Source organism: Pezoporus wallicus, unplaced genomic scaffold, assembly GCF_028554395.1.
Source record: "Pezoporus wallicus isolate ANWC-B61680 ecotype Strahan unplaced genomic scaffold, APGP_CSIRO_Pwel_v1 contig_5767, whole genome shotgun sequence".
Taxonomy (NCBI): domain Eukaryota; kingdom Metazoa; phylum Chordata; class Aves; order Psittaciformes; family Psittacidae; genus Pezoporus; species Pezoporus wallicus.
The window spans coordinates 7,610,269-7,631,544 of NW_026640599.1; the positions used below are offsets into that span (position 1 = coordinate 7,610,269).

Consider the following 21,276-nt stretch of genomic DNA (forward strand, 5'->3'; position numbering starts at 1 on the left):
CCCACTACAGACTTTTGTATCTCCCTGATGATGAAACTCCCATGATTCTCCCTAACCCTAGGTACTAGAACTTAATGTGACACAACTCAGAAGTGTTGCAAGTGAGGGCTCAAGTGGGCTTTCACTGTATCATTCACCAGTGCCTGATCCAAAGCACTACTGCAGACTGAAAGTGAAGCATAGGGGGCTGCCAATAATTAATTTCCAGGATTTCTGTGAATTTGGAATATTTCTTCTCCTAAAATATTAGTATGTTGAGGCTTTCTGGTAGGCAAATAAAACATGAAATAAAACTCAAAGACACATTTGAAATGAGATCTTGAGAAAAGAACATAGTTACAGATTGAGTATCAGTTTTAACGTCTAGCTCTATGAGTGATATTCGCCTTAACAGCCCAGAAGCCAGCTTTACAACTGCTCCTTTAACTTTGAATTTTTATTCAGGAGTTCACTGTTATTAAGTATTTGCAACAGAGAATGTCACAGTAAGATGAAATACACACTGCATACAGACTTCTAACAAAATACACGTACTACTGATACACATTTTAAAAGCTGTAGGAGCATTCACATACATTGCTATTTGATTCTGTTACTAATCTAATATTTCTGACAGCAGTTCAGAAAAAAAATCTCTTCATTATTACTGCCTGCAATCGTAATACATCAAATACAGACATGATATCCCTAGGTATCTGAGAAGGACCACCTCCTGGATGTGCAAAGTGATCACTTTCATTTTATTTATGTATGCCAAAACTTGCTCTCATATGCACTGACAGCTTAAAACAAGATGAACAGGATTTTACCAAATGCTGGCATAACATTACTCAGAGATCTCTGAATTGCTGAATGACACCTCGCATTAAGCCATACATCTGGAAAGCAAAACACTACCAACTGAATGCTGTACAATTCAGTACTACATATTGCGTCCTGTATAACACTTGCACTAATGTAAAATGAAGCTATTTTTATTTGCGCTACACAACTATGCATTTAGCAAAACAATCATGACCTCCAAAAGAAACGTTTCACAAATTCTTTGTGCCCCTGCCTATGCTGAAATCTAATACATGCATTTCTGTTCTCACACAGTAAAGACAGAGCTAAGGTTAAATACACAGCTAACTGCAATGTCAACAGGTTCTAGGAACACAGGTATGAGTTTCAGGACACTGGGTAATCCCTACTGCCTTCCCGAAGGACATTTACCGGACAAAGAGTAACAATGAAAACAGCTCCAACCACTTCAGGCTGCCCTCTTGAACCACACACATCAAGTACCCTTATCTCAGTATCTTCCTACCTGCATACTCCAGAGAACCAAATATTAGCAGCATTAACCATTAAGGGGGGGAATCAGGTCCCATTTGATATTCTTTCTTCTGCCTAGGGCTGAAGCTGCTTTTTTCAATAGGCAGGACTGCAACAAAGCCCATGCTGTCTGGGCAGCCTCCCAGAGATAGCAGCAAATGAGGAGGCTGATATTTGCATTTGTTGATTTAAGAGAGGATGGGGGGAGCACAAGGGAGTGGGAGACTGCTAAAGTAATTCCCATATTGTCTGCAGGCTGTATTGACAGTAATCATCAGTCACCTGCTCATACTTTCTTCAACCCAGCCTTCAGAGGGAGACCAAAGGTTACGCTGGGTCACAGGATCTGAAGGGAAATGAAAAGACATGCAAAAATCGAGCTGCCAACCCACTGCATCTGTAGGCAGAGTTATTCCCACTAGGCCACATGTTCCAAAAACTAAGATGTTTTAATAGTCTCATGAGAACTTGTTAAAATACAACGATGAAAAGAATAGAGAGGAAAAATGCCAAGCTCTGCTTGCAATTACTGCAGTATTTAGCTGGGATATTTACAACCAAAAAAGCACATTTGCCTTTTCAAGCTGCTGCTTTGCATCACAAAGACCTTCTCATTTGCACAAACAAAATCAAGCATTTGTGTCATGTTGCTCTTCTACACAAATTTCCACTGCTCCAGTTTCAAGAGAGGGATGCATTGCAGGGCATTCTTTCCCAAGTCTCTTATTTACACCCTAAACCTACTGGCATCCTCAATAACTGAGGAACAGACATCTTGCTACACAAACATACTTTACCATTGCAATGTTAGCAACTAAACAGCGTTTTCAACTACACACAGCTCCAGTTATACTGTCATGTTGGTGAGGGCTATAGGTGACTACCTTCTCACAACACACAAACAGCTTCAATACTTTCAATCACTGCTCATTCAAAACCTTCTAATTTTCTCCCCAAAACTATTCGGTGAGAACCCCAACACCTATAAACTTTGTATCTAACATATGTGAGAGAAACCCCAAGTCCACTATCTTGGAACTCACAGCTTAAAGATGCATTGCCACAAGTCAGTTCTCATTCACACAAGCAGATCATCCACTGGAGCCAACCAAACTCATTTGCATGAGAAGCACATGAAAGATTAGACTTTAGATGAGGGCCAAATTCTGCTGGTAGAAGCAGAAAACCTGCCCAGACACATGCAGGACTACAAAATTTGACCCCAGAATGTTATCCCAAAGATCTCTATCTAGAATAAGTCAGATATTTAAGACAACTGTGAAATCCGAAGCTACTGAAAGCTCCAGCACCTGGGAAGGGGATGGGGCAGATGACAGCTTTGAAGCCTGAATTCTCATGCAATTTTAATTAGTAAAATTCCCTCAAATAATCCACAGTTATGTTTTCACTCCATGATCTTATGCAAAGCAAAGGGAAAAAAGGTTCAGACTAGTAGTAATATTTAAACATTAGAAATCTACTATTCAGTTAGTGTCACAGAACAGCAATTACAAGACAAGACTTTAAAAAGCTTTAGTTGAAATGACACAAAACAATACAGGGGCCCATTCTGCCGTACATTCTGTGAATACAGCATTGCTACCTTAGGTGAAGGTGCCGATTAGGACTGTAAAAATAGTAAATCACTGTTTAAATCAGCATTTCTTTCAAGACAGAAACAATTCATTTGTACTGAAGTATTGTTCCTATGCCCCCACTGAGACACAAGCCAAATGTTCTTCTGAGAACCTAAAAGCCCAGCCCTTCTCTCATCTATAGATAAAAAAAATGAGGTGAAGAGATTTAGCAGATTACCCTAAATCCATGTGAGCATTTCACAGCAGAAGTAATGGAAACATCCCTCCTCAGTTCTAGATGGGGATTTTAACTATAAAATTAACCTTCTTTAATGCAGTAGGTTATTATCATGATAGTTTTGACAACTGGCAAAGGAGGTGGAAAAGATTAGCAATTTTTCTAAACAGCTTACTGTCAAGGATTATAAAAATTTATGTCCTTATGTCTCAACTGAACAAGAGAGCCATACAAAAGCATAAATATCTGTAATACATGACACCTCTTTCTATCTGTGTTTGGATTACTTCTGGTTAAGAGGTAGCTGTGAGATAATAATTGATATGTTGCTATGATACAAAGTCATCATTTTGGATCTAAAAAGCAACAGCGCATTTGGAAACTTCACCATCCACCTTGGCAAGACATGGACATTATGGCTTGCAATTTTCTTTGTTCTGGATTTTAGTTTCTGCTACCTGCATAACAAAAGAAAAGGAAAAAAACCCCAACAACAAAACCCAAACAAAACTAACCACCAAACAAATTACAAAAAACCACCAAACAAAACAAACCCAAACAAAAACACAGAAGACTCCTGCCATATCTTCTTTAAAAAATCCTAGCCTTCCTTTCACAGGCCTGAAAGGTGAAATTGTGAAAGGTGAAATGGGTAAAAAGGAGAGCTCTAAGTGACATAAAACAAAATTAGAGAAGGGCCACAAAGATAATCAGGGGTCTGGAGCATCTCTCCTATGAGGAGAAATTGCAGGAGCTGGGCCTGTTTAGTCTAAAGAGGAGTGAAGACTGAGAGGGGATCTCATTATTGAATGCAAGTATCTCAAAGGTGAATGCCAGGAGGATGGCACCAGACTCTTTTCAGTAGTGCTCAGAAACAACATGAGGAGCAATGGCCATAAGCTAAAACACAAGAATTTTCACCTTAACATGAGGAAGAACTCTTTTATGTTGAAGGTGGCAGAGAACTGGAACAGGCTGCCCAGGGAGGTTGTGGGGTCTTTCCCTTTCTGGAGACATTCAAAACCCACCTGGATATGTGTAACCTGCTCTAGGTGGCCCCGCCTTGGCAGGAGGGTTCGACTAGATAATCTCCAGAGGTCCCCTGCAACCCTAACAATTCTGTGAAAGGAAAGCATTTCTTTTATAATGACTTCCCCAGGCAGTACCGTAGCACCTTCCCACATTTTCAAGCACTAGGCAAACCAGCACTTACAAAACAGTCCTGTGAAAATACTGATCAAGCTCCATTAAAATTCACTGCTAATCACACACACACACACACACATTACTTCCAAATAGAAACTTTTAATAGCCTGGCTGGGGCAGGGGTTGCGCAGAGTGGGGACTATAAGCAAAACAGAAGAAAGGCTCTTGAAAAGATCTCTCCAGTTGATCTCCAGAAACCAAGAACTGTGAAAAGCCAGCTTCTAGTGTCACCCCTCAATAAAACATTGCTACTGTAATTACATTAACAAAAAAACAAAAACCCAACCCCCCTCCAAAAAAACCCAAGAAACACCCCCCCCAAAAAAAAACACAAAACCCCAAAACAAACAAACAAACAAAAAAAACCCACAACAAAAAACCACAAAAGAAACCAAACTGAAATTAAAAAAAAACTGTATTTTGTTGATAAACTGAGAAGGAAGAGAGCAAGTAACTACCAAATAAACTATCAAAGCAGCAGAAACTTGAGTTACCTGAAAATAATTTAGGTGTGCCGATGATGAATCTGTCAATAAGCCTGCCAAAGCCTAGCTCTATACATCAGGCAAGAGTTTTAACATCCTGATTCTTCACCCCTTCATTACTAGTTTTGCACAGGTTTTGCTATTATTTTTCCCCAAACAGCATCAGCATCAGGATGAAAGATAGGCCCAAAATGAAACAACAAAACGCAACAAGCCTCAGGGGAAGAAAAAAATAAACACTGAGTGTGGCTAGTGCAAACCACAATTTGTTTTGCCTCTATATCTGAATGGCAGCACTGATATTCTTAACATAGCTTATAGGTACTAATATAGGTTTGGAGAAAATCCACTCAATCCCATCCACTGGTTGAGGAACACAACCACTGTTGACATTAGCACCCTCAAGACCTGAACAAGAGCAAATAAAAAAAAAAAAGTATTTTCTATGTATCAGTCAAAAATACATGTGTTGGAATATTTCCAATTTAAAAGAAAATTACAACTACCTTATAAATAAACATGGTAAAGATGGTGAGGAAATCAGATTGACAATAAGCACACAGCTTTGGGAAAGGCAAAACCTTTATTTTTTCATTAGTGATTACTGCCCTGTAGCAGCACCATCCAGGCCTTACTGCAAGATGCCAAGAAACATTAATACCAAATAAAAAAAGCTTAACATGTGAGAGAATGTGGCAAATCAGACTTTAGCCTGAAGCACTGAAGAGTTTTTCATGTACAGTTCTGAAGACAGCATAAATCTGCTTACTGTATGTGCCTGATTTAACTACTGTGACCTGCTTGTGAAAAGAAGCTGGCTGCACTGAAATTGAAACCTCCAGCAGTATGAAATTGTACCATTTCAGCATTTGGTTTTTCCTTTAATGAAACTTAAGATTACCATGCTTATCTGACTTTGGTTTTGGCTACTTTAAATGAAGCAGAGTCTTTTCACAGATCTAACTGTAGCTCTGTCTAAAGTTTCAACAATTCTTTTGTTTCATATGCAAACATACAGAGTAGTACTTAAATTTATATTGGTGTTGCACATTTGTGTACAACTCAGCTGAATATACAGTGCACCTATTTTGACATAATTTCATTATCAATAACAGAGAAGTGCATCTCCAGTAGCTAGTTTAGAAAAATATGCATAAACAAAGCAATGAAAACACATCTGAAAAATAAAAGAAAACCAAACTAAAAAAATCACAAGACAGACAAATAAGATACTTTTTAATATCTGCTTGAGCCTGTACTGCTGTTACTGCTGCAGACAGCTTTTGAGGGAGATCTTTAATATCACAGGCTGATTAGCGTAATGAAAGAAGATTGCTCTCACTGACAATAAATGCACTGAATTGTGAGAAAAGCGATGAGGGAACAGACGATGAGGGAGGGGAGAAGGGAAGAGAGGCTGGCTAAAGATTAAAGCTACAGTGTATCACTGTTTTTATTTATATTACTACATCATCTTCCTTTAGTCTCTCCTGTACAGTGCAGAGAGTAATTCCTCCTTCATTAGTTCTTGCGTCACCTTTTTCAGTCAAAGATCTGGCTTCGTAAGACCATAGGATCAAGGGTATATAGCAGATGCTGTTCACATCTAAATGATGGATACGACGTTAGACTGAAATCAATCTTTGCAGATGAAACTACTTGTCATTTCCCACATGGCTTGTCCCCACTTGTTCTTTTGTTTTCTTTCTTTTTTGGAAAACGTTTTATAAATAAAAAGGTGGGCTGCCTTAGTAACTGCTATTTCCATTTAAAGACTAAACACCAAAATTATTTTATATAGAAACAGCAAAAAGAAACTGCTCTGACAATTTTCAGTCATCTGCCATCTACTTCAATCATAAGCCTCAGCTACAACTAACTACAGTGCAATACAAGAATATTCTTAGGCATAGTAACAGTTTTTGGATAATTCCAATTGAGTAAAATTAAAATTACAGTCTATGGTGGGTAAACAGAAATGCATAATATGTTTGGCCTAGAAAAAGGGTGAACAGAAAACATCAAAAAGATATCAAACATAAAAAGCCTTTTTTAGATAATACTAAAGCAATAGGGCTGAATGTTTGTTTGCATTTATACTGACTCCAAGGAAACTCATCACGTCAATTCCCGTATCAGCACCCCTCTTCGTAAGGGCCAGAAACAAGTTCTCTGACATGAAGTACCAGCAGCAGAGGCCAGAAAACTAAGACAAAAGAAGCAGTAGAGTGTTGGCAGAACATACAGCACTTAGGAGACTTAGGGAAGCCAAAAGATGAAATGCCCAACCTACCGATGGTGCTGTGCAAGTTTGTCCTTAAAATTGTCTCAAGTTCAGAGACCTAAAAAGGTGCTTAATGCAATGCCAACACTTTAATGGCAAGGTGTAGAGAGAACACCTGATGTTAGTACTGGCAAAGTTGCTAGAAACTCTTGTACAGAACAGAGGTAGCAAACCCAAAAAGAAATGCAACGTGTTGGATTGGAAGAACCAATCACAGCTTTTGTAGGGAAACATCACATCTCACTGAAACCATTTCACTATTTTTTTAAGGAGTCAGTAAGCAAGCAAGACAATGGAAAGTTAATTAATGTAGTCTGTGGATTTGCATTTGACAAGATTTCACACCATAGCCTCTCTCAAAACAATGCTTAGCTGACACTGAGTAAGAGGGAAGATCCTCATGATCCTTCTAAAGAATTTCATGGAAAATACCTAACAGCAGCCAGGAATAAACAGACATGTTTCCACAGTCGAGAGAAGACTCTAGAGATTTCTGATGAGATTTCTGCTTGGGCTTGTATCATTTGATTCATATATGGAATCAAATGGTAAACAGTAAAGCATGAAATGTCAACAGTTGTTAAAAAATTATTTGAGTCAGTAAAGTTATGTAAGAAGATCTTGTAAAGCTGAGCAGTTGCTCCATAGAGGAAGTGACAGATGAAACACAATGTCAAGAGATTAAAAATAATACAGCTTCCATGATCAGTGTTGGGCTATTAACCCAATTCTAAGATTTACAAAAATGGTATCATAGAATTGAAATAAATATTTCTATGACAGTATTAGTTCATTGCTTGATAGGTAGTCCAATAATCCAAAATCCCAATTCATGAATCACAGAAGGAAGAGAAAACAACACAGAAACCACCACTATGCCACTACGTCTTAAATACTTTGTGCACTTCTGGTTCCAGTGGCTTAAAAATGCCTTAACTTCAATGGAAACAGTACAGAAAGACAAGGCATTAAAGTGATCCCATAACAATGCAAAATGAAACAGAACAGGATTTTACAAGTTTGGAGTAGAGTTAGCTGACAGAAGCTAGAATCTAGGTCTACAAAATCACAATGGATATGAAGAAGACAATTAGGGAATGACTATTTACTGTCACTTCCTGTACAAGTACTGGAAGTACAAGAAGCTATTTCGGTACAAGAACATGAGGACAAGAAATGAAGCTACCATCAAGAAAAAGCATACCACCTTTTCCAGAGGACATATACTCAAGTACAGAACTCCTAAGTACAGGATGTTGTAGGTGATGAAAGTGCAGACTGCTCCAAAATATAACTGAACAAAATAGATTGAGCTCCTCCAGAGGTACTCAGCATAAAGTGTTATTCTGGGCTCAGGAGGTGCTGGGTTGTAGACAGACAGATATTAGGAATACTCCTGCAAGCCTCTCTCCTATGTGCCACTGCTGGGAAAAAGCCTGCTAGAGCAGACGATCCTTCAGATTGATCCAGCATAGACACTATCATGCCGACTTCCTTCACCAGCTATAGCTCACAATGATGTTCTGAGTGACAAGTCATCTCTAAAAGCACTTAAGTGACCAGGAGACAAAGAAAACAGTCTACTGCATCTGTAAAATATTAACCGTGGGCCAGCAGGCCAAGCCAACATAAAGCACTGTTGTCAAACCATACATAACAAAAATTATCAGATATTTCTAAGGAAATAAACTACAACATTGGCTAAGCACAGCTTCTGCTAATATAAATATTGAACACTACATTTCATACCACTGTATGCATACCCTGGCACTCTTCCCTAATTTTCATATTGTCTCCTTACTGCATTTCATCTCTCTTTCAAAAAGCTAAATTAGACCTTAAAATGCATGTCTCATGGCATGAAATTGTGATAGGTATGGATCCTTTATTGCTTTCATACTCTACTGGAGGGTATTGGTTTTCCTTGTTCACTAGAACCTGAGAGGTTTTTTTCTGTGCTTTAACCAGCGTTAAATGCTTTCAAGAAAAATAGCTACAAAATCCAAGAATACTTCTCATTATATTCACTGTGATCTAAACTACACTTGATTATTTTCACTTTCTGTTGTGGAAATCCAAGGCAGAAATACTAAACTCACTGGAAAGAAGTCCAGGCCAGAATACTGCTATAATATTTCAAGTGAATCTCTACAATATACCATCTGCCATACTTTCTTCCTTAACAGTAGTCAACATAAATGTGACTTACTGAAGAATCCTGACAACATTATCATATTTCTGAATTGAAATGACTTGATTACACTCTCCTTGAAGCTATTATTTACATCTTAATAAAGAATTATCATTACAGTTCTTTAATGGTTCAAAAGCAATCAAATAACAGTGAAAAACATAACCTGAGAGCAAAAAAAATTTCACCTAGTTATGTAGATTTGATAAGTGTGTTTAGCGTGAATAGCTCATAAAAAAATGAGCACATGAAGCAAAACTGAAAGAAAATTATTTATGCTCAGAACGAGGAAAAAAGGAGCACACAATTTTAATAAAAATACGGTTAACTTTGGGTCCACTGTCAGAATTAAAAATAACGAAATCCACAGCCTGCACCTCCCTGCCCTCAGCTTCTATAACATGTCCAAAATTCTTAGTTTTGACTGCAAATCTTTAAGGACCTTGTTTCAGGTTTTATTAATTCCCAAAGTGTTAATTATTTTTCAGCTCTGTTCCCAGGCCAAAAGTCAAAACACAGCACTGCACCAGCTACCAAGAAGGAGAAAAATGACTGCTACTGCTGAACCCAGGACACAAAAGCAATAGAATCCCTAAGAATACCTGGCTATTTCTAGCCTTCAGCAGATTTGAACATACTCAATTCTGTTTGTTTCATTACATGAACAACTGGAATATATAATAAACTTTAATAACTGTTAAAGAACTCTTAGATCTCTATCAAGCAAGAAAAATTCTGTACATATTATCTCAAAATATTGCTAGTTTTGCAGCAGTGAAAGTGAAGCAGACTAAACAAGTTAATAATACTTCTATTCAGAGGATGCAATTGGACTCAGGATTCTAAACAAGAATATCTTCTAAAAATTTTACACCACTTATTTATACCACCCCTTTAAGATAAAGCCATTTTATGTTATCACAATTAACGTAATTAACTTACCATAATTACACATCTTATTCATGATTTCTCAGGACAAGGTCAACCTTCTGAAGAAGGTAAGAAAGACACTTTACAGACTAGGAGCACAAAACCACTACAACCGAGGTCAGCAGGATACCTATTAGATGACTTCTGCTAAATGTAGTTTGTCCACACCTGACTTCCCCCTGCCTTCTCACTGCAGGTTTGTACCGGCAGATCATCCTGGACCTATCCGTAGAGCTACACACATAGTTCATCACTTGCTGGAACCTGCTAAAGTGGAATAAACTAGATTATGGGTACTATGACCATCTGCAGTAACTGCAGACAGTAACTACAAACAGGCAGGTGAGAGCAAGGATGCAGAGGTACCCTTAATTGATTTCAGTTATTTTTCTCATACAGTTCTTGACTTGCTGGCAAAAGAGTGAGAGAAAAAATTGGGATGGAGAGGGCAGGAAACACGACTGCTTTCTTCCCCTCTTGCTTCTGTCCCTTTGGTACTTTCAGTGAGAGTTCTGTGATATCAGTCTACTTGTTTTTACTCACTTAACAACAGCTGTGAAAATGCACATCATAAGAACAAATTATTCTGGTTAACAATATTGAAGTAATTAATTAAAATATGGTTCCCCTCTTTAAAAAGCTCTTTTCGTGTGAAATTTGTATGGAGTGACAGCAAATCTAGTTTAAGTCCAAGACTCTTCATAAGCACATGAAAATGGAAGATTATCAGAAGCTCTCCTAACAGTATTAAATAAAACACATTCTCAGAGTTAGTATGAACCAACAAAAATTGTTTCCCAGAAGGTATCCTATTAACTTGAAACCACATAAACAAAATTTGACAACATTTCATCATCAGCAGCTACTCACAAATCAAATCTTCAGTCTTATCTGCATACAGCCAGCTGGTTTTAAAATTCTGCTGTAATTGAGGGGGAAAATAATTAAGCAATATTATTAGTCATCTTACCATTGTTCCCTGGTGGTTGTAATGCATCTCCTGTCAAGCTACACCATCCGACTGGGAAAATATCTCGAGAATCACATCTGCACCAATAGTCAAATGCTCCTCTCCAGCCATCAAATGTAACAAAAACTTCATCTCCTTTAACATCTCCTATGGTTGCTGGGCAAATCAAGTATGGGTTCTTTCTATCTATAGCTTCAAGTTTCATTCCAACTTTAAAGCAGTTTGGCACAGGTTTTGGTGGTTCCTACAAAAGAAAGAGCGACAGAATATTTGCATTTCTATGGCCTCTTAAAAAAAAATAATCACAAAAAAGAAAACCATCTATTTTTCCTCAACATCCTTACCTCTTACACTCACTACTCTCAAAAAGTTATGGCAGACATTCAAGAAAACTTACTTGTATTTCAAATGTGCTTCTGCTTTTCTGTATTATAAAAATCTAGATTCTGTTCCCACAGACACAGCTGGGATAATTAGCAAAATTCTCCATGACAGAAAGACCCTGCTAGAAATATTTACATAAGCAATAGGTTGCACCCAATACATTATGTCTGGGCAGCAAGACAGCAAAGACACTAAAAGGAAATTATTACATGCTAATAAAGAGGAAGAGATTTGCAGGGAATGAATATTTCTGGGGACTGATAACTGTCTGGTAAAAGCTTCACCTCTCAATCCATGAAAAATTCATTAGCATTGGACATTATTTATAAGCCTCAGTTAGTTCAGTTGGCCTCATACCAATTCCAAGTGGACACAAAAAAAAAAAACAAAAACCAAGTCAATGTGATGAGACTAAGTGTACCCCCACAACAGGAGTTGTGACCCAATGTGTCCTGGGTTCAGCAGTAGCAGTCATTTTTCTCCTCCTTGGTAGCTGGTGCAGTGCAGTGTTTTGACTTTCAGCTCGGGAATTGAGCCGGTAACAATGATGTTTTGGTTTGGCCAAGGACTTTGTGAGCCTCATGCTCTGCCAGGGAGGAGGGGAAGCTGGGAGGAAGCAGAGACAGGACACCTGACCCAAACTGACCAAGGAGGTATTCCATACCACAGCACGTCATGCCCAGGAGGTAACTGGGAGTTACCCGGAAGGGCTGGGGGACTGCAGAGTTGGAGGAGGTATCAGTGAGAGCTTGGTCAGGCTGGGGGGGTGAGTTATCGGTCGACTGGTGGTGAAGTGATGTATTCTCTTCCCTTGTTATTTTCTTTATCATTATTATTACTGGTGGTAGCAGTAGTGATCTGTGTTATACCTTAGTTACTAAACTGTTCTTATCTCTACCCGTGGGAGTTGCATTCGATTATCCTCTCCATCCCTCTGGGAGTAGGGGAAGGGCAAGAACGGGGAGAAGTGAGTGAACAAGCTGTCTGGCTGGGTTTAAACCACGACACAATGGAACCTGAATTACGACCTCAGCCTCAGGAACCTCATTATCCAAAAGCCATCTCAGATGTGCTGGTAGGTTAGCACAGGGAAACATGGCTCCTCATGCCTCAGGAAATCTATACAATCTTTTATTAAAAAAAAAAATTACTTAATTATATAAAGGTAACAGGCAAATGATGTGATTGCAGGTCTGAACCCAACTGTTGGATTTGCTGACATACTTGTCAATGTCTCTCTCAGTATCAAAAATGAAGTCACTCAATGTGACAGCAAGGTTTTACCACCTCGACAAAAGATTAAACCAACAAGTCATTTCAATATTACTGCTGGGGTTATATCATTTTTTTAATTTACTCAAGGCATGTTTAAAAAAAATGAGCAACTGCTTCTGCTATTTTCAACTATGTTCTCACTACAGTTAAACTGATGAAAATGTTTAACAAAACCTTTCCAAGCACCACTGTATTCCAATGACTTATTCCCCATTGTTGTATTTTTTCCTTCTCCTGTGCACAATCACATTAATATGGTGCTGTTAAGAAATGTGATATGTATTGTACTGACACAAAAAATGAGCTAACACAATTTTTCTAAATAATACACCATACTTCAAAAATCTCAATTCAGGAACAGACATGCCCATCTCAATTGACTAGAAGCAGATCACTTCCTGTAGCTTGCCAATCCAGTTCAAAGTAATTTTAAATAGTCTTCCCTTGCCATGCTGCAGACAACAGGAAAATATCTTGGCATCCTCATTTAAAAAATGGATTCATGGGCCAATTGATAAAAAGTTGTTTATTAGCAGTCCCTTTCTTCTTACCTTCTTAAAGAATGTTGCCGGTGCCATTTCAGCTCCATTGAGGGTTCTTAAGAGAAACATTGGCCAAGAAGATGCATTCATCTGGAACCCTGAGTAACAAAGAAAAAATAGGCCTACTTTCAGTTTGTAAAATGAAATAGAAGGATATAAAGTCGGCTTACTAATGCCTCATTGCCTCTGTTTTCGATTTGGCCAAAATAAAAGTAGCCAAGAAGGAACAAACAGGGTCACTGTAGGTGCAGAAACCCCTGCAGTGCATTTCCATTCCGATTGACTTGCCTGCAGAATCACTCATCATAATTTTTGACACTACAGAGAAACATCTAGGACTTATTGACATGCAGGCTCTAGTACAGGAGATCATAAGGTTGTCACCCACAGTCCTGGGTCCAGTGGAACTTCCCCAGCACTTGTGCCTAGCTAACTTTTCAGGTCTGCTTTTTGCTTACATTCTAAAACAACGGAATCACAGAACCATAGAACAGTTGGGGTTGGAAAGGCCCTTAAGATCATTTGGCTCCTGCTCCAGCTCCTCTCATTTGAGATACGTTTTTATGTTCAAGACTCTTGTAATTCTTTCACCAGGCCACAGACAAAAAAAGAACAATCGGTTTCTTCCCCCTCCCCTATTAAGATAAATAAATAGCCCTAAACCCCAAAGAAATCATAAGAGGAAAGAACAAATACACAATTATTTTTACAAATGCATATATAATATTGGAAAACAAACTGGAAGAGGTTTCTATTTCAATATTCTTCAATAACAAGAAAGTAAAAAGCACAAAAAAGAATCACATTTGTTTAGATGAACTACCTTATTCAAGCAGAACAAAGGTTTGGCTGAAAACATTCTCATGCCAGATAATTTTCCCCCAGAAGCAACTACTTTCCAGTTAAAAAATAAAACAAAACAAAAATCCTTTTGCTTTCTGTGCTTTCCAAATGGATGTTTCAAAGTAATAAGTAAGATAACAGAGATAGTGGACATTTTCTCCTGTGTCTTTAGCAGTTATATGTCTGGCACAGTTCTACAGAAAATAGACATAATAGAGCAAATTGGAAAATTTTCCACAAAGCAAACAGTAAAAGAATCTGCCAGGAACTGATGAGCTCTCTTGCAACTGAGCCTTGACAATTCTCTTAAAAGAATGAACTAGAAAGGTGGAACATATCTGCTATTCTCAATCAGTTAAATCATTAAGTCATCTAAAATTGGATTATATACTATAATGGTTCTTTAACTAGTAGCTTACGCTATCTTGATTTGAATAAACAGTTTTCAAGTTGGAACTACCTATGCAACACCTACATGAATACAAAGCTCCTATTTGATAAATGGTGTTGTAATTTGAGGACTGCTGAGCTGATTATCAGTTCTGGTTTGATACCAGAGTCTATACAACCTAAGCATGTCTGATTACTGAAACACAATATTCCTAACCAGGTAGCGCAGAAAAGATATATATAGGAATGTCAGCTAAACAATAGTTTCAGTTAATTTCATTTGGCCTTTAATTCATCCTGGTAAAACAAGAGAAAATGTTATCCTCAATGTAATTTGTTGAGAACATTAAGCTCTCTACAATAAAAAAAAGTAAAAAAAAAAAAAAAAATCACCTGGCTGGAACAGGAATGCTTTGCTATATTAATCGCTTTCTCAAAACCCTTATGTAACATGCATAATTATACCTATATAAAAATCAAGTAGGAGGGACTATTTTAGCTAGTTATTATGAACAGAAGCAGAGCATTAGTATCCAGAAGGTTCCCTAGCACTCAGGAAAAAAAAAATTAATCAGTTGCTTAAATGTCTAACAGGAGGTAATTATACACCCAATTAGCTCCCAGCTTTGCCCAGGAACAGGATGCTGTAGAACTGCCAAAGAGGATTTTTCAAAAATTTATCTAGGTATGCCAGAACATTTTATTGCTGGAATTTAGCCTATCTCTAGAAATATCTAGGGCAGAAGGGACAAAATAATGGCACTCGCATTCTTTTCTGAATAACCAGCAATTGTTCGGAGGGCAGGTAAACTTACACGCCTAGGTACAGGGAACAGCTGGTTGTTTGGTGCTGCACTACCAGCAGCCTGACCAAATAGGAGGAACAAACAGTACTGCTTCTGCTGATGATCATGGAAAGTTTCTCTTCTTAAGAGATCAATTGCCTCCATTATACATAACCAGAGTTGCTTTATTCATCAGACTGGTTTAGAAACATGTTTGAAAAGCACTATGCTCCTCAACAGAAGCCATATATTTAGCATGGTACATATGTGCAGCTGAAGGAATAGGTGTACTTTTCTCTATTACAATCCTGTTTCATACTCATATCACTGCTTTCACTCTACAAGGTTATACCAAGAACTTCAGAGAAGTTAAACTGAGTTACTTCTCAGAAGTGACACACCCAGGGGTCAAGAGCTTCTAGGGCTTTCATTCAAAACCTCTATACTCCAGAGAAAAGAAGGAAAAAAGCCCTTCCGGGTTCAAACTTTATCTATTCTATGATTCTATGATTCTATTTATCTATCTATTTATCCATCCCAAATGATATTTTTCTAAAAGACACTCTGGTGGCATTGCTTTTCTTGTGTTTCTAAAGCAGCACAACAAAACAAAAACCTACCATTATAATTTCTGTAAAGTGTCATAATGGTTATGTCAACTGCTCCTATGTCTGTTTGCCTTTGTATATGCAAATCAAGTTTCATACCGTAGTGAAACGATACTTTTCACTTCGTGTTAACAAATTGGGATGACAAGCTTCTGAGAGGCTACTAAGAGAAAGCATACCTACCTTACGAAATCTCTGATGAGAAATCTGTATACTTACTAATGACACCAAACCAGATGTAGGTTCATAACTATAAGATGGGAAAACAGCAGTAACATTTAATTTCTTATATTAAGAATGTTATTTCTTGCATCTTCTAAAAATTACAGGTCAACAGGGGAGGAGATATTGCTGTTGTGGAGGCTTTGGGGGTGTGTTAAGATAAATTCTGGTCATTACTTTTCCTTCTTTTTAAAAGCTGAACTACTTTCAGACCAATGTGAAAAATGTGTTTCTTTAAAGACTTCCACACCTACAAGTTCAAGCTATAACAAATATGGCACAAGAAAGAAGATCTAAGTATACAGGTTTATCACAGCAAAGAAAGGTGATATCCCAGTTTACCACCCCTAGCAGTTAGTCAAAGTTACCTCTGACTATTCACCACATAGCAAGGAATTCCTTTGTACAGTTCCCTATTTAAAAAAACTTCCTCAGTAAGACTAAGCCCCTCAGTTTGGGGAGATACATAATGTTGTCACCCATATTGCTTATGGAAGGCAAAAAAAATTCTGCATACTATTTCTAAGCACATGAAAGCTACCTCTTGTTCCCAAGCATTTGTTGTGATCACAAACCAGCCATGCCAAACTGCAGATGTCCCACAACATGAGTTGGTTTGAGGAGAATCACGTATAATATAAGCTTGCAGTCTGATGAAGCTCTGGAGTCCTCTTTTTCCTGCCGCAGAACAGAATGCTGCAATACTGCCGTTAACCCACCCTTTGCTGCCTTTCCCAGACCACAAACCAATTTGCTCAGTGCCCGTGAAAACACTCAGGCCGCCCTGAGCTGCTGCACCTCCTGCAGCCCTGCTAGGCGCTTCACAGGTCGGTTAACAGCCAGCGCCTTCTAGTGGACTGCTCTGATTTACTGGGTAGAAGAAAGGCAAGTCAGCTTTCCCCGCTTTTTACGAAGGTCTGACTAAAAGAAGTACACACAGCATCAAGCAAGAAAACGTTGTAGCCATACACACTAGAATGGGCACATGGCAGCGTATCTCATCATTAAGTGTAAAATAGTCCCATTTATTACTAAGGGATTATTTTAAAAGAATTGAAAACAACAGAACTCAAGCTAATTATTTATTCTGCTCATTCTTACGTCAAAAGAATCCAAAAAGAACAAAAAGCCACAATTCACCTTACCTGAATTAGCTTGCTTACCTCTTTTTCAATTAAATAATAGTTTGGTGAAATGTTAGTACCACTGAATTTGCCAAGGCTCAAATCAACTTCATGAAAGCAATATTCCCATGCTTTAGTTGAGAAGCTTTGTTTCTTACCAAGTGGAGGCTGGAGCATGCCCCCTTTCTTTTCACAGGTTCCGATGGGCTGTATGTCTGAGGAATCCACAAGCCTCCAAAAATCATTTTTGTTGTCACTTCCATCCAGACGCAACCTCAGCCTGGCACCAGTAATTCCAATTACTGTAGCTATACAAACTGAGGTAACATTGCGAGGATCACGGGCTTCCAGTTTCATCCCAACTTTGAAATCGTTCGTAGGTGGAATTCTAGACTACAATAAAAGGTAAAAGGCTTTTTCTTACTGTTGTTAGTATGGCTAAATTTACCAGCCAGTTCAATATGCAGCTTTCATGCACCCAAACATATCATATAAACGGTAGATACTAAAAAAGCCTTTGAACTTTGAGTGTTCAGCAGCAGGTCGGAAAAGGCAGTCGGATAACCTACCAACAGCAACTGGTTTAGATACTTGATGTTCCTACTGCATAAACATGTCTGATTTCTAAGAAGATAAGCACGCCAAGAAGGGTAAACAAGGGAATCCTGATGAAGATATGAACATAAAGGTCCAATGATTAATACTTGAAAGGAATGGAAAACAACGACATTGGGAAACATGACATTCAACTAAAAAAAAACAAAACCCTAAATCACTCAACCAAAACAAAGCACCCCACAAACCAACCTACAAAAAAAAAAAAACCCAAAATTCACAAGCTTTCAATTGAAAAGCAATAATTATTATAGTAATATCTGGGAAACTTAAACCAAATCTGGACCCTACACACTAAGCACTACGAAAGTTCAAGGCAAGAAAGAGTTTCTGAATCAAAAAAATACGCCAATACAGACAACAGAAAAGGGAGTTAGTGTTAACTGCGTTAACAGAAAGAAAACAGACAGTCCTAAAGTCACATAAAACTTTAAAGTTCTAAGACAGAAATTGCACCTGTTGCTTATTCATAGAGAACTGAATATATCCATACACATACAATGCAATGCCAATTTAATGATCACAGGGAAAAGAAACGTGATGAATGCGACTCGGTCTTTGAGCAGAACTTTTTGTCCCAAGCTAAACGAAAGATAAGGAGAGTATATTTTACTCATGTGTCAACATATTTCTGGCTGGATCTCATTCTGATACTGTAATACTGTAGGCAGCAATATCATCTAATGGTGTTCAAAACTTCATATTGACATTAACTGGGACTGAATGCTTCTCACTATTCTCTTCAGATGACTCCTCGTTTCCAGCTTAAATTTATGAATGGCAATTTTTGCCAACACTGTAATTTAACTTAAATTATTCTTGCACCTTTGCAAATAACAGCCTACAGTGTATTTACAGAAGGCCCTTTTCCAGTACTCTTTCAACAAATTAAATAAGCCAAACACTGAAGTTTCTCTTATAAGAGGATGACTATTCTTCTATCATCCTGGAAGTCCTTTACTGCAACTCTTCCAGTACAAATCTGGTCTTGAACACAGACGCTGACAACTACAGCCAGCCTTCCCCATGACATTTATACCCAGTACCTATCGCATGTAAACACATGGGAACACAATCTGAATCCTAACATGGGAGGCAGGTAGAAAAAACAAAACCATGGGCATTCACACTCACAAGATTCGTATGACCCCTCTCCTGCCTGCCTGACCAGTCCAGGTGAGGATCCCACAGTAAGCAGAGAAACTGCACGTCTCTATCAGGGTACACAGGAAAAGGCTGAAGAAATATGCTACTTCAAAAAGTGTTAGTGGTATTTTCCCCTCCACCACACTTAATTTTTTTATTAATACAATTTATTAATAAATACATCTTGCTCTGCTTGCTATGGTGTGCAGGTGCACTATCTACAACACATCCTAGATAAACACCAGGAGGCCTGGTGGAGCCCAAGCCCAAAAAGCAGAGGCACTCAATATTCAGTGAACACTGAGTGTAGCATCTGCTAATGTTGCATTTAGACAACAGGCTGTCTGAAAGGGGAGCTTTAGCATATTAAATTTAAAGGGCAATTCAATTTCAGGATATTGCTTGTCCAGCTGTTATGTTCTACAACCATGAAAAGCAACTGAAATGGAGAAATTGAGGTGATTGATTGTTTGTAGAAAAGGTGAATTGCTTAAATACCAACAACTCCAGGCATTCTATTAAAAAGGTAACCCCTCCATGCCACTCTGTCCTTACAGCAAAGTAACAAAACCTATTTCGTAAGGGCCTCTTTCTAAGCTCTGTTTAAACCACACGGGACTGAGCTTTTTTCATTTAAAGTTTTCAACTACTTGGAAAAAAGTTTCAGGGCATGAGAAAGGGATGTGGAATGCTTCAAAATTTTAAGTAGCAATTATAAACAACTTAGAGCAAAAGATAAAATACCTTCTAAATTAAGATAAATACTTTAATAAATTTCCATTAGCAGTCTGTGCCTGTATCTTAATTTATGATACAGGCTTTAATTTATTGCTCCCTGGGTCATTTTTAATTACTACAAAATTTAAACTTTGTAGAATTCCCACAGGTCACAAACTCTAGATATAATTCTCAAATAAAGCTTTTCTCTGCTACTTGTTTTCTGGTTAGCCACAGCAGTGTATTCCCTTGCATTACACAGGGTGATAAAGACACGTACAATTCATGTGTAACCCAATAAAGTCAAATTAGTCCCACACAAAGCTCAAGCACTGTAATTTCTAAAATCTGGGAACATTCTGCAGTGAGAGGAGCTAGCTCTGTACTAATTAACATTGCATATCACTTTCTTCTTAAAAGGTCAATTCTTAGAAAAACTGAGTCTGCACATGTAAATTGTTTCAAAATTTGTTATGCACAGAAATTAAAGCTCTTCTTTCCAACCCACACACTCCTTAAGCAATACAGGTCACCAGGATTTATCTATCTTGGTCAATTCACACCACTTAAGCATCTTTATTTAAGGTGTTACTTTGTTGTTCAGTTTGGACCTCCTGACCATTAGCAGGGAAGAGGAAGATGTAGGAAAGGAAAGGCTTCTGAGCAGCTTTCTGCAGTAGCTACACCTCTCAGCAGTGTACACTCTGGTCATGGCAGTCTACCATCTGAGTATGGCAGTAACATCAAAATGATCCAGTAATATGCTATTGCCCTCTGTCTCTACGTAAGCCATGTTTGAAGTCTTTGCCTTGAGCTGGTATTCACTGTGACAAACACACACTGTAGAATTAACCTCTGAAGCTCCACTCACAGCTACAGACACTGCTATTCTTAGCTATCTCTCACTGAAAGCAGCATGTAAGGGGCTCTTTGTCCTTTCATCTGCAAAAAGCAAGATGAGATTCAAGATCTAATACAAGGAAATGCTACCACCTGCACTTCTCGCTCCCTGTTATCCATACCCGCAACTACTTCAGATTCACCAAATAATGGTTCCGCTTCACCTCAATGACATTCTTGTTGCGTTTTGTCTGACCCCGACTAGAGGCCAGTATTACTTACAGTACCATCAGACTACCAACAGACCCTACAAGATACCTTTCTGAACATGCTCTGTCTGCTGAACTAGACATGCTCCACCTGTCACACCTATTACAGTTCTATTAACCTAAACTATCCAGTTCCTTCAGCATCTATCTTCCTAACGCAGTGAAAGCATACAGGTCAAAACTCATCCTATTTAACTTTACACAGCTAAGATACTCCTCAGCTTGGGAAAATACCAACTCCAGCTTCCTCTACTGAGAGAAAGATACCTGCAGAGGTCAACTCAGTCTCCAGAGGGCTGGAGTCATTAGTTCACACAA

At 38.3% G+C, this 21,276-nt stretch overlaps 1 protein-coding gene across 1 annotated transcript in view; it reads right to left on the reverse strand.

Moving 5' to 3' along the window:
- Positions 1 to 21,276, reverse strand: part of SCML2 (Scm polycomb group protein like 2) — a 70,155-nt gene that overhangs the window by 25,922 nt on the left and 22,957 nt on the right. The window contains 3 exon segments of the mRNA XM_057419484.1: positions 11,199 to 11,442; positions 13,409 to 13,497; positions 17,530 to 17,764. Of these exon segments, the coding sequence (XP_057275467.1) occupies positions 11,199 to 11,442; positions 13,409 to 13,497; positions 17,530 to 17,764 (568 nt within the window).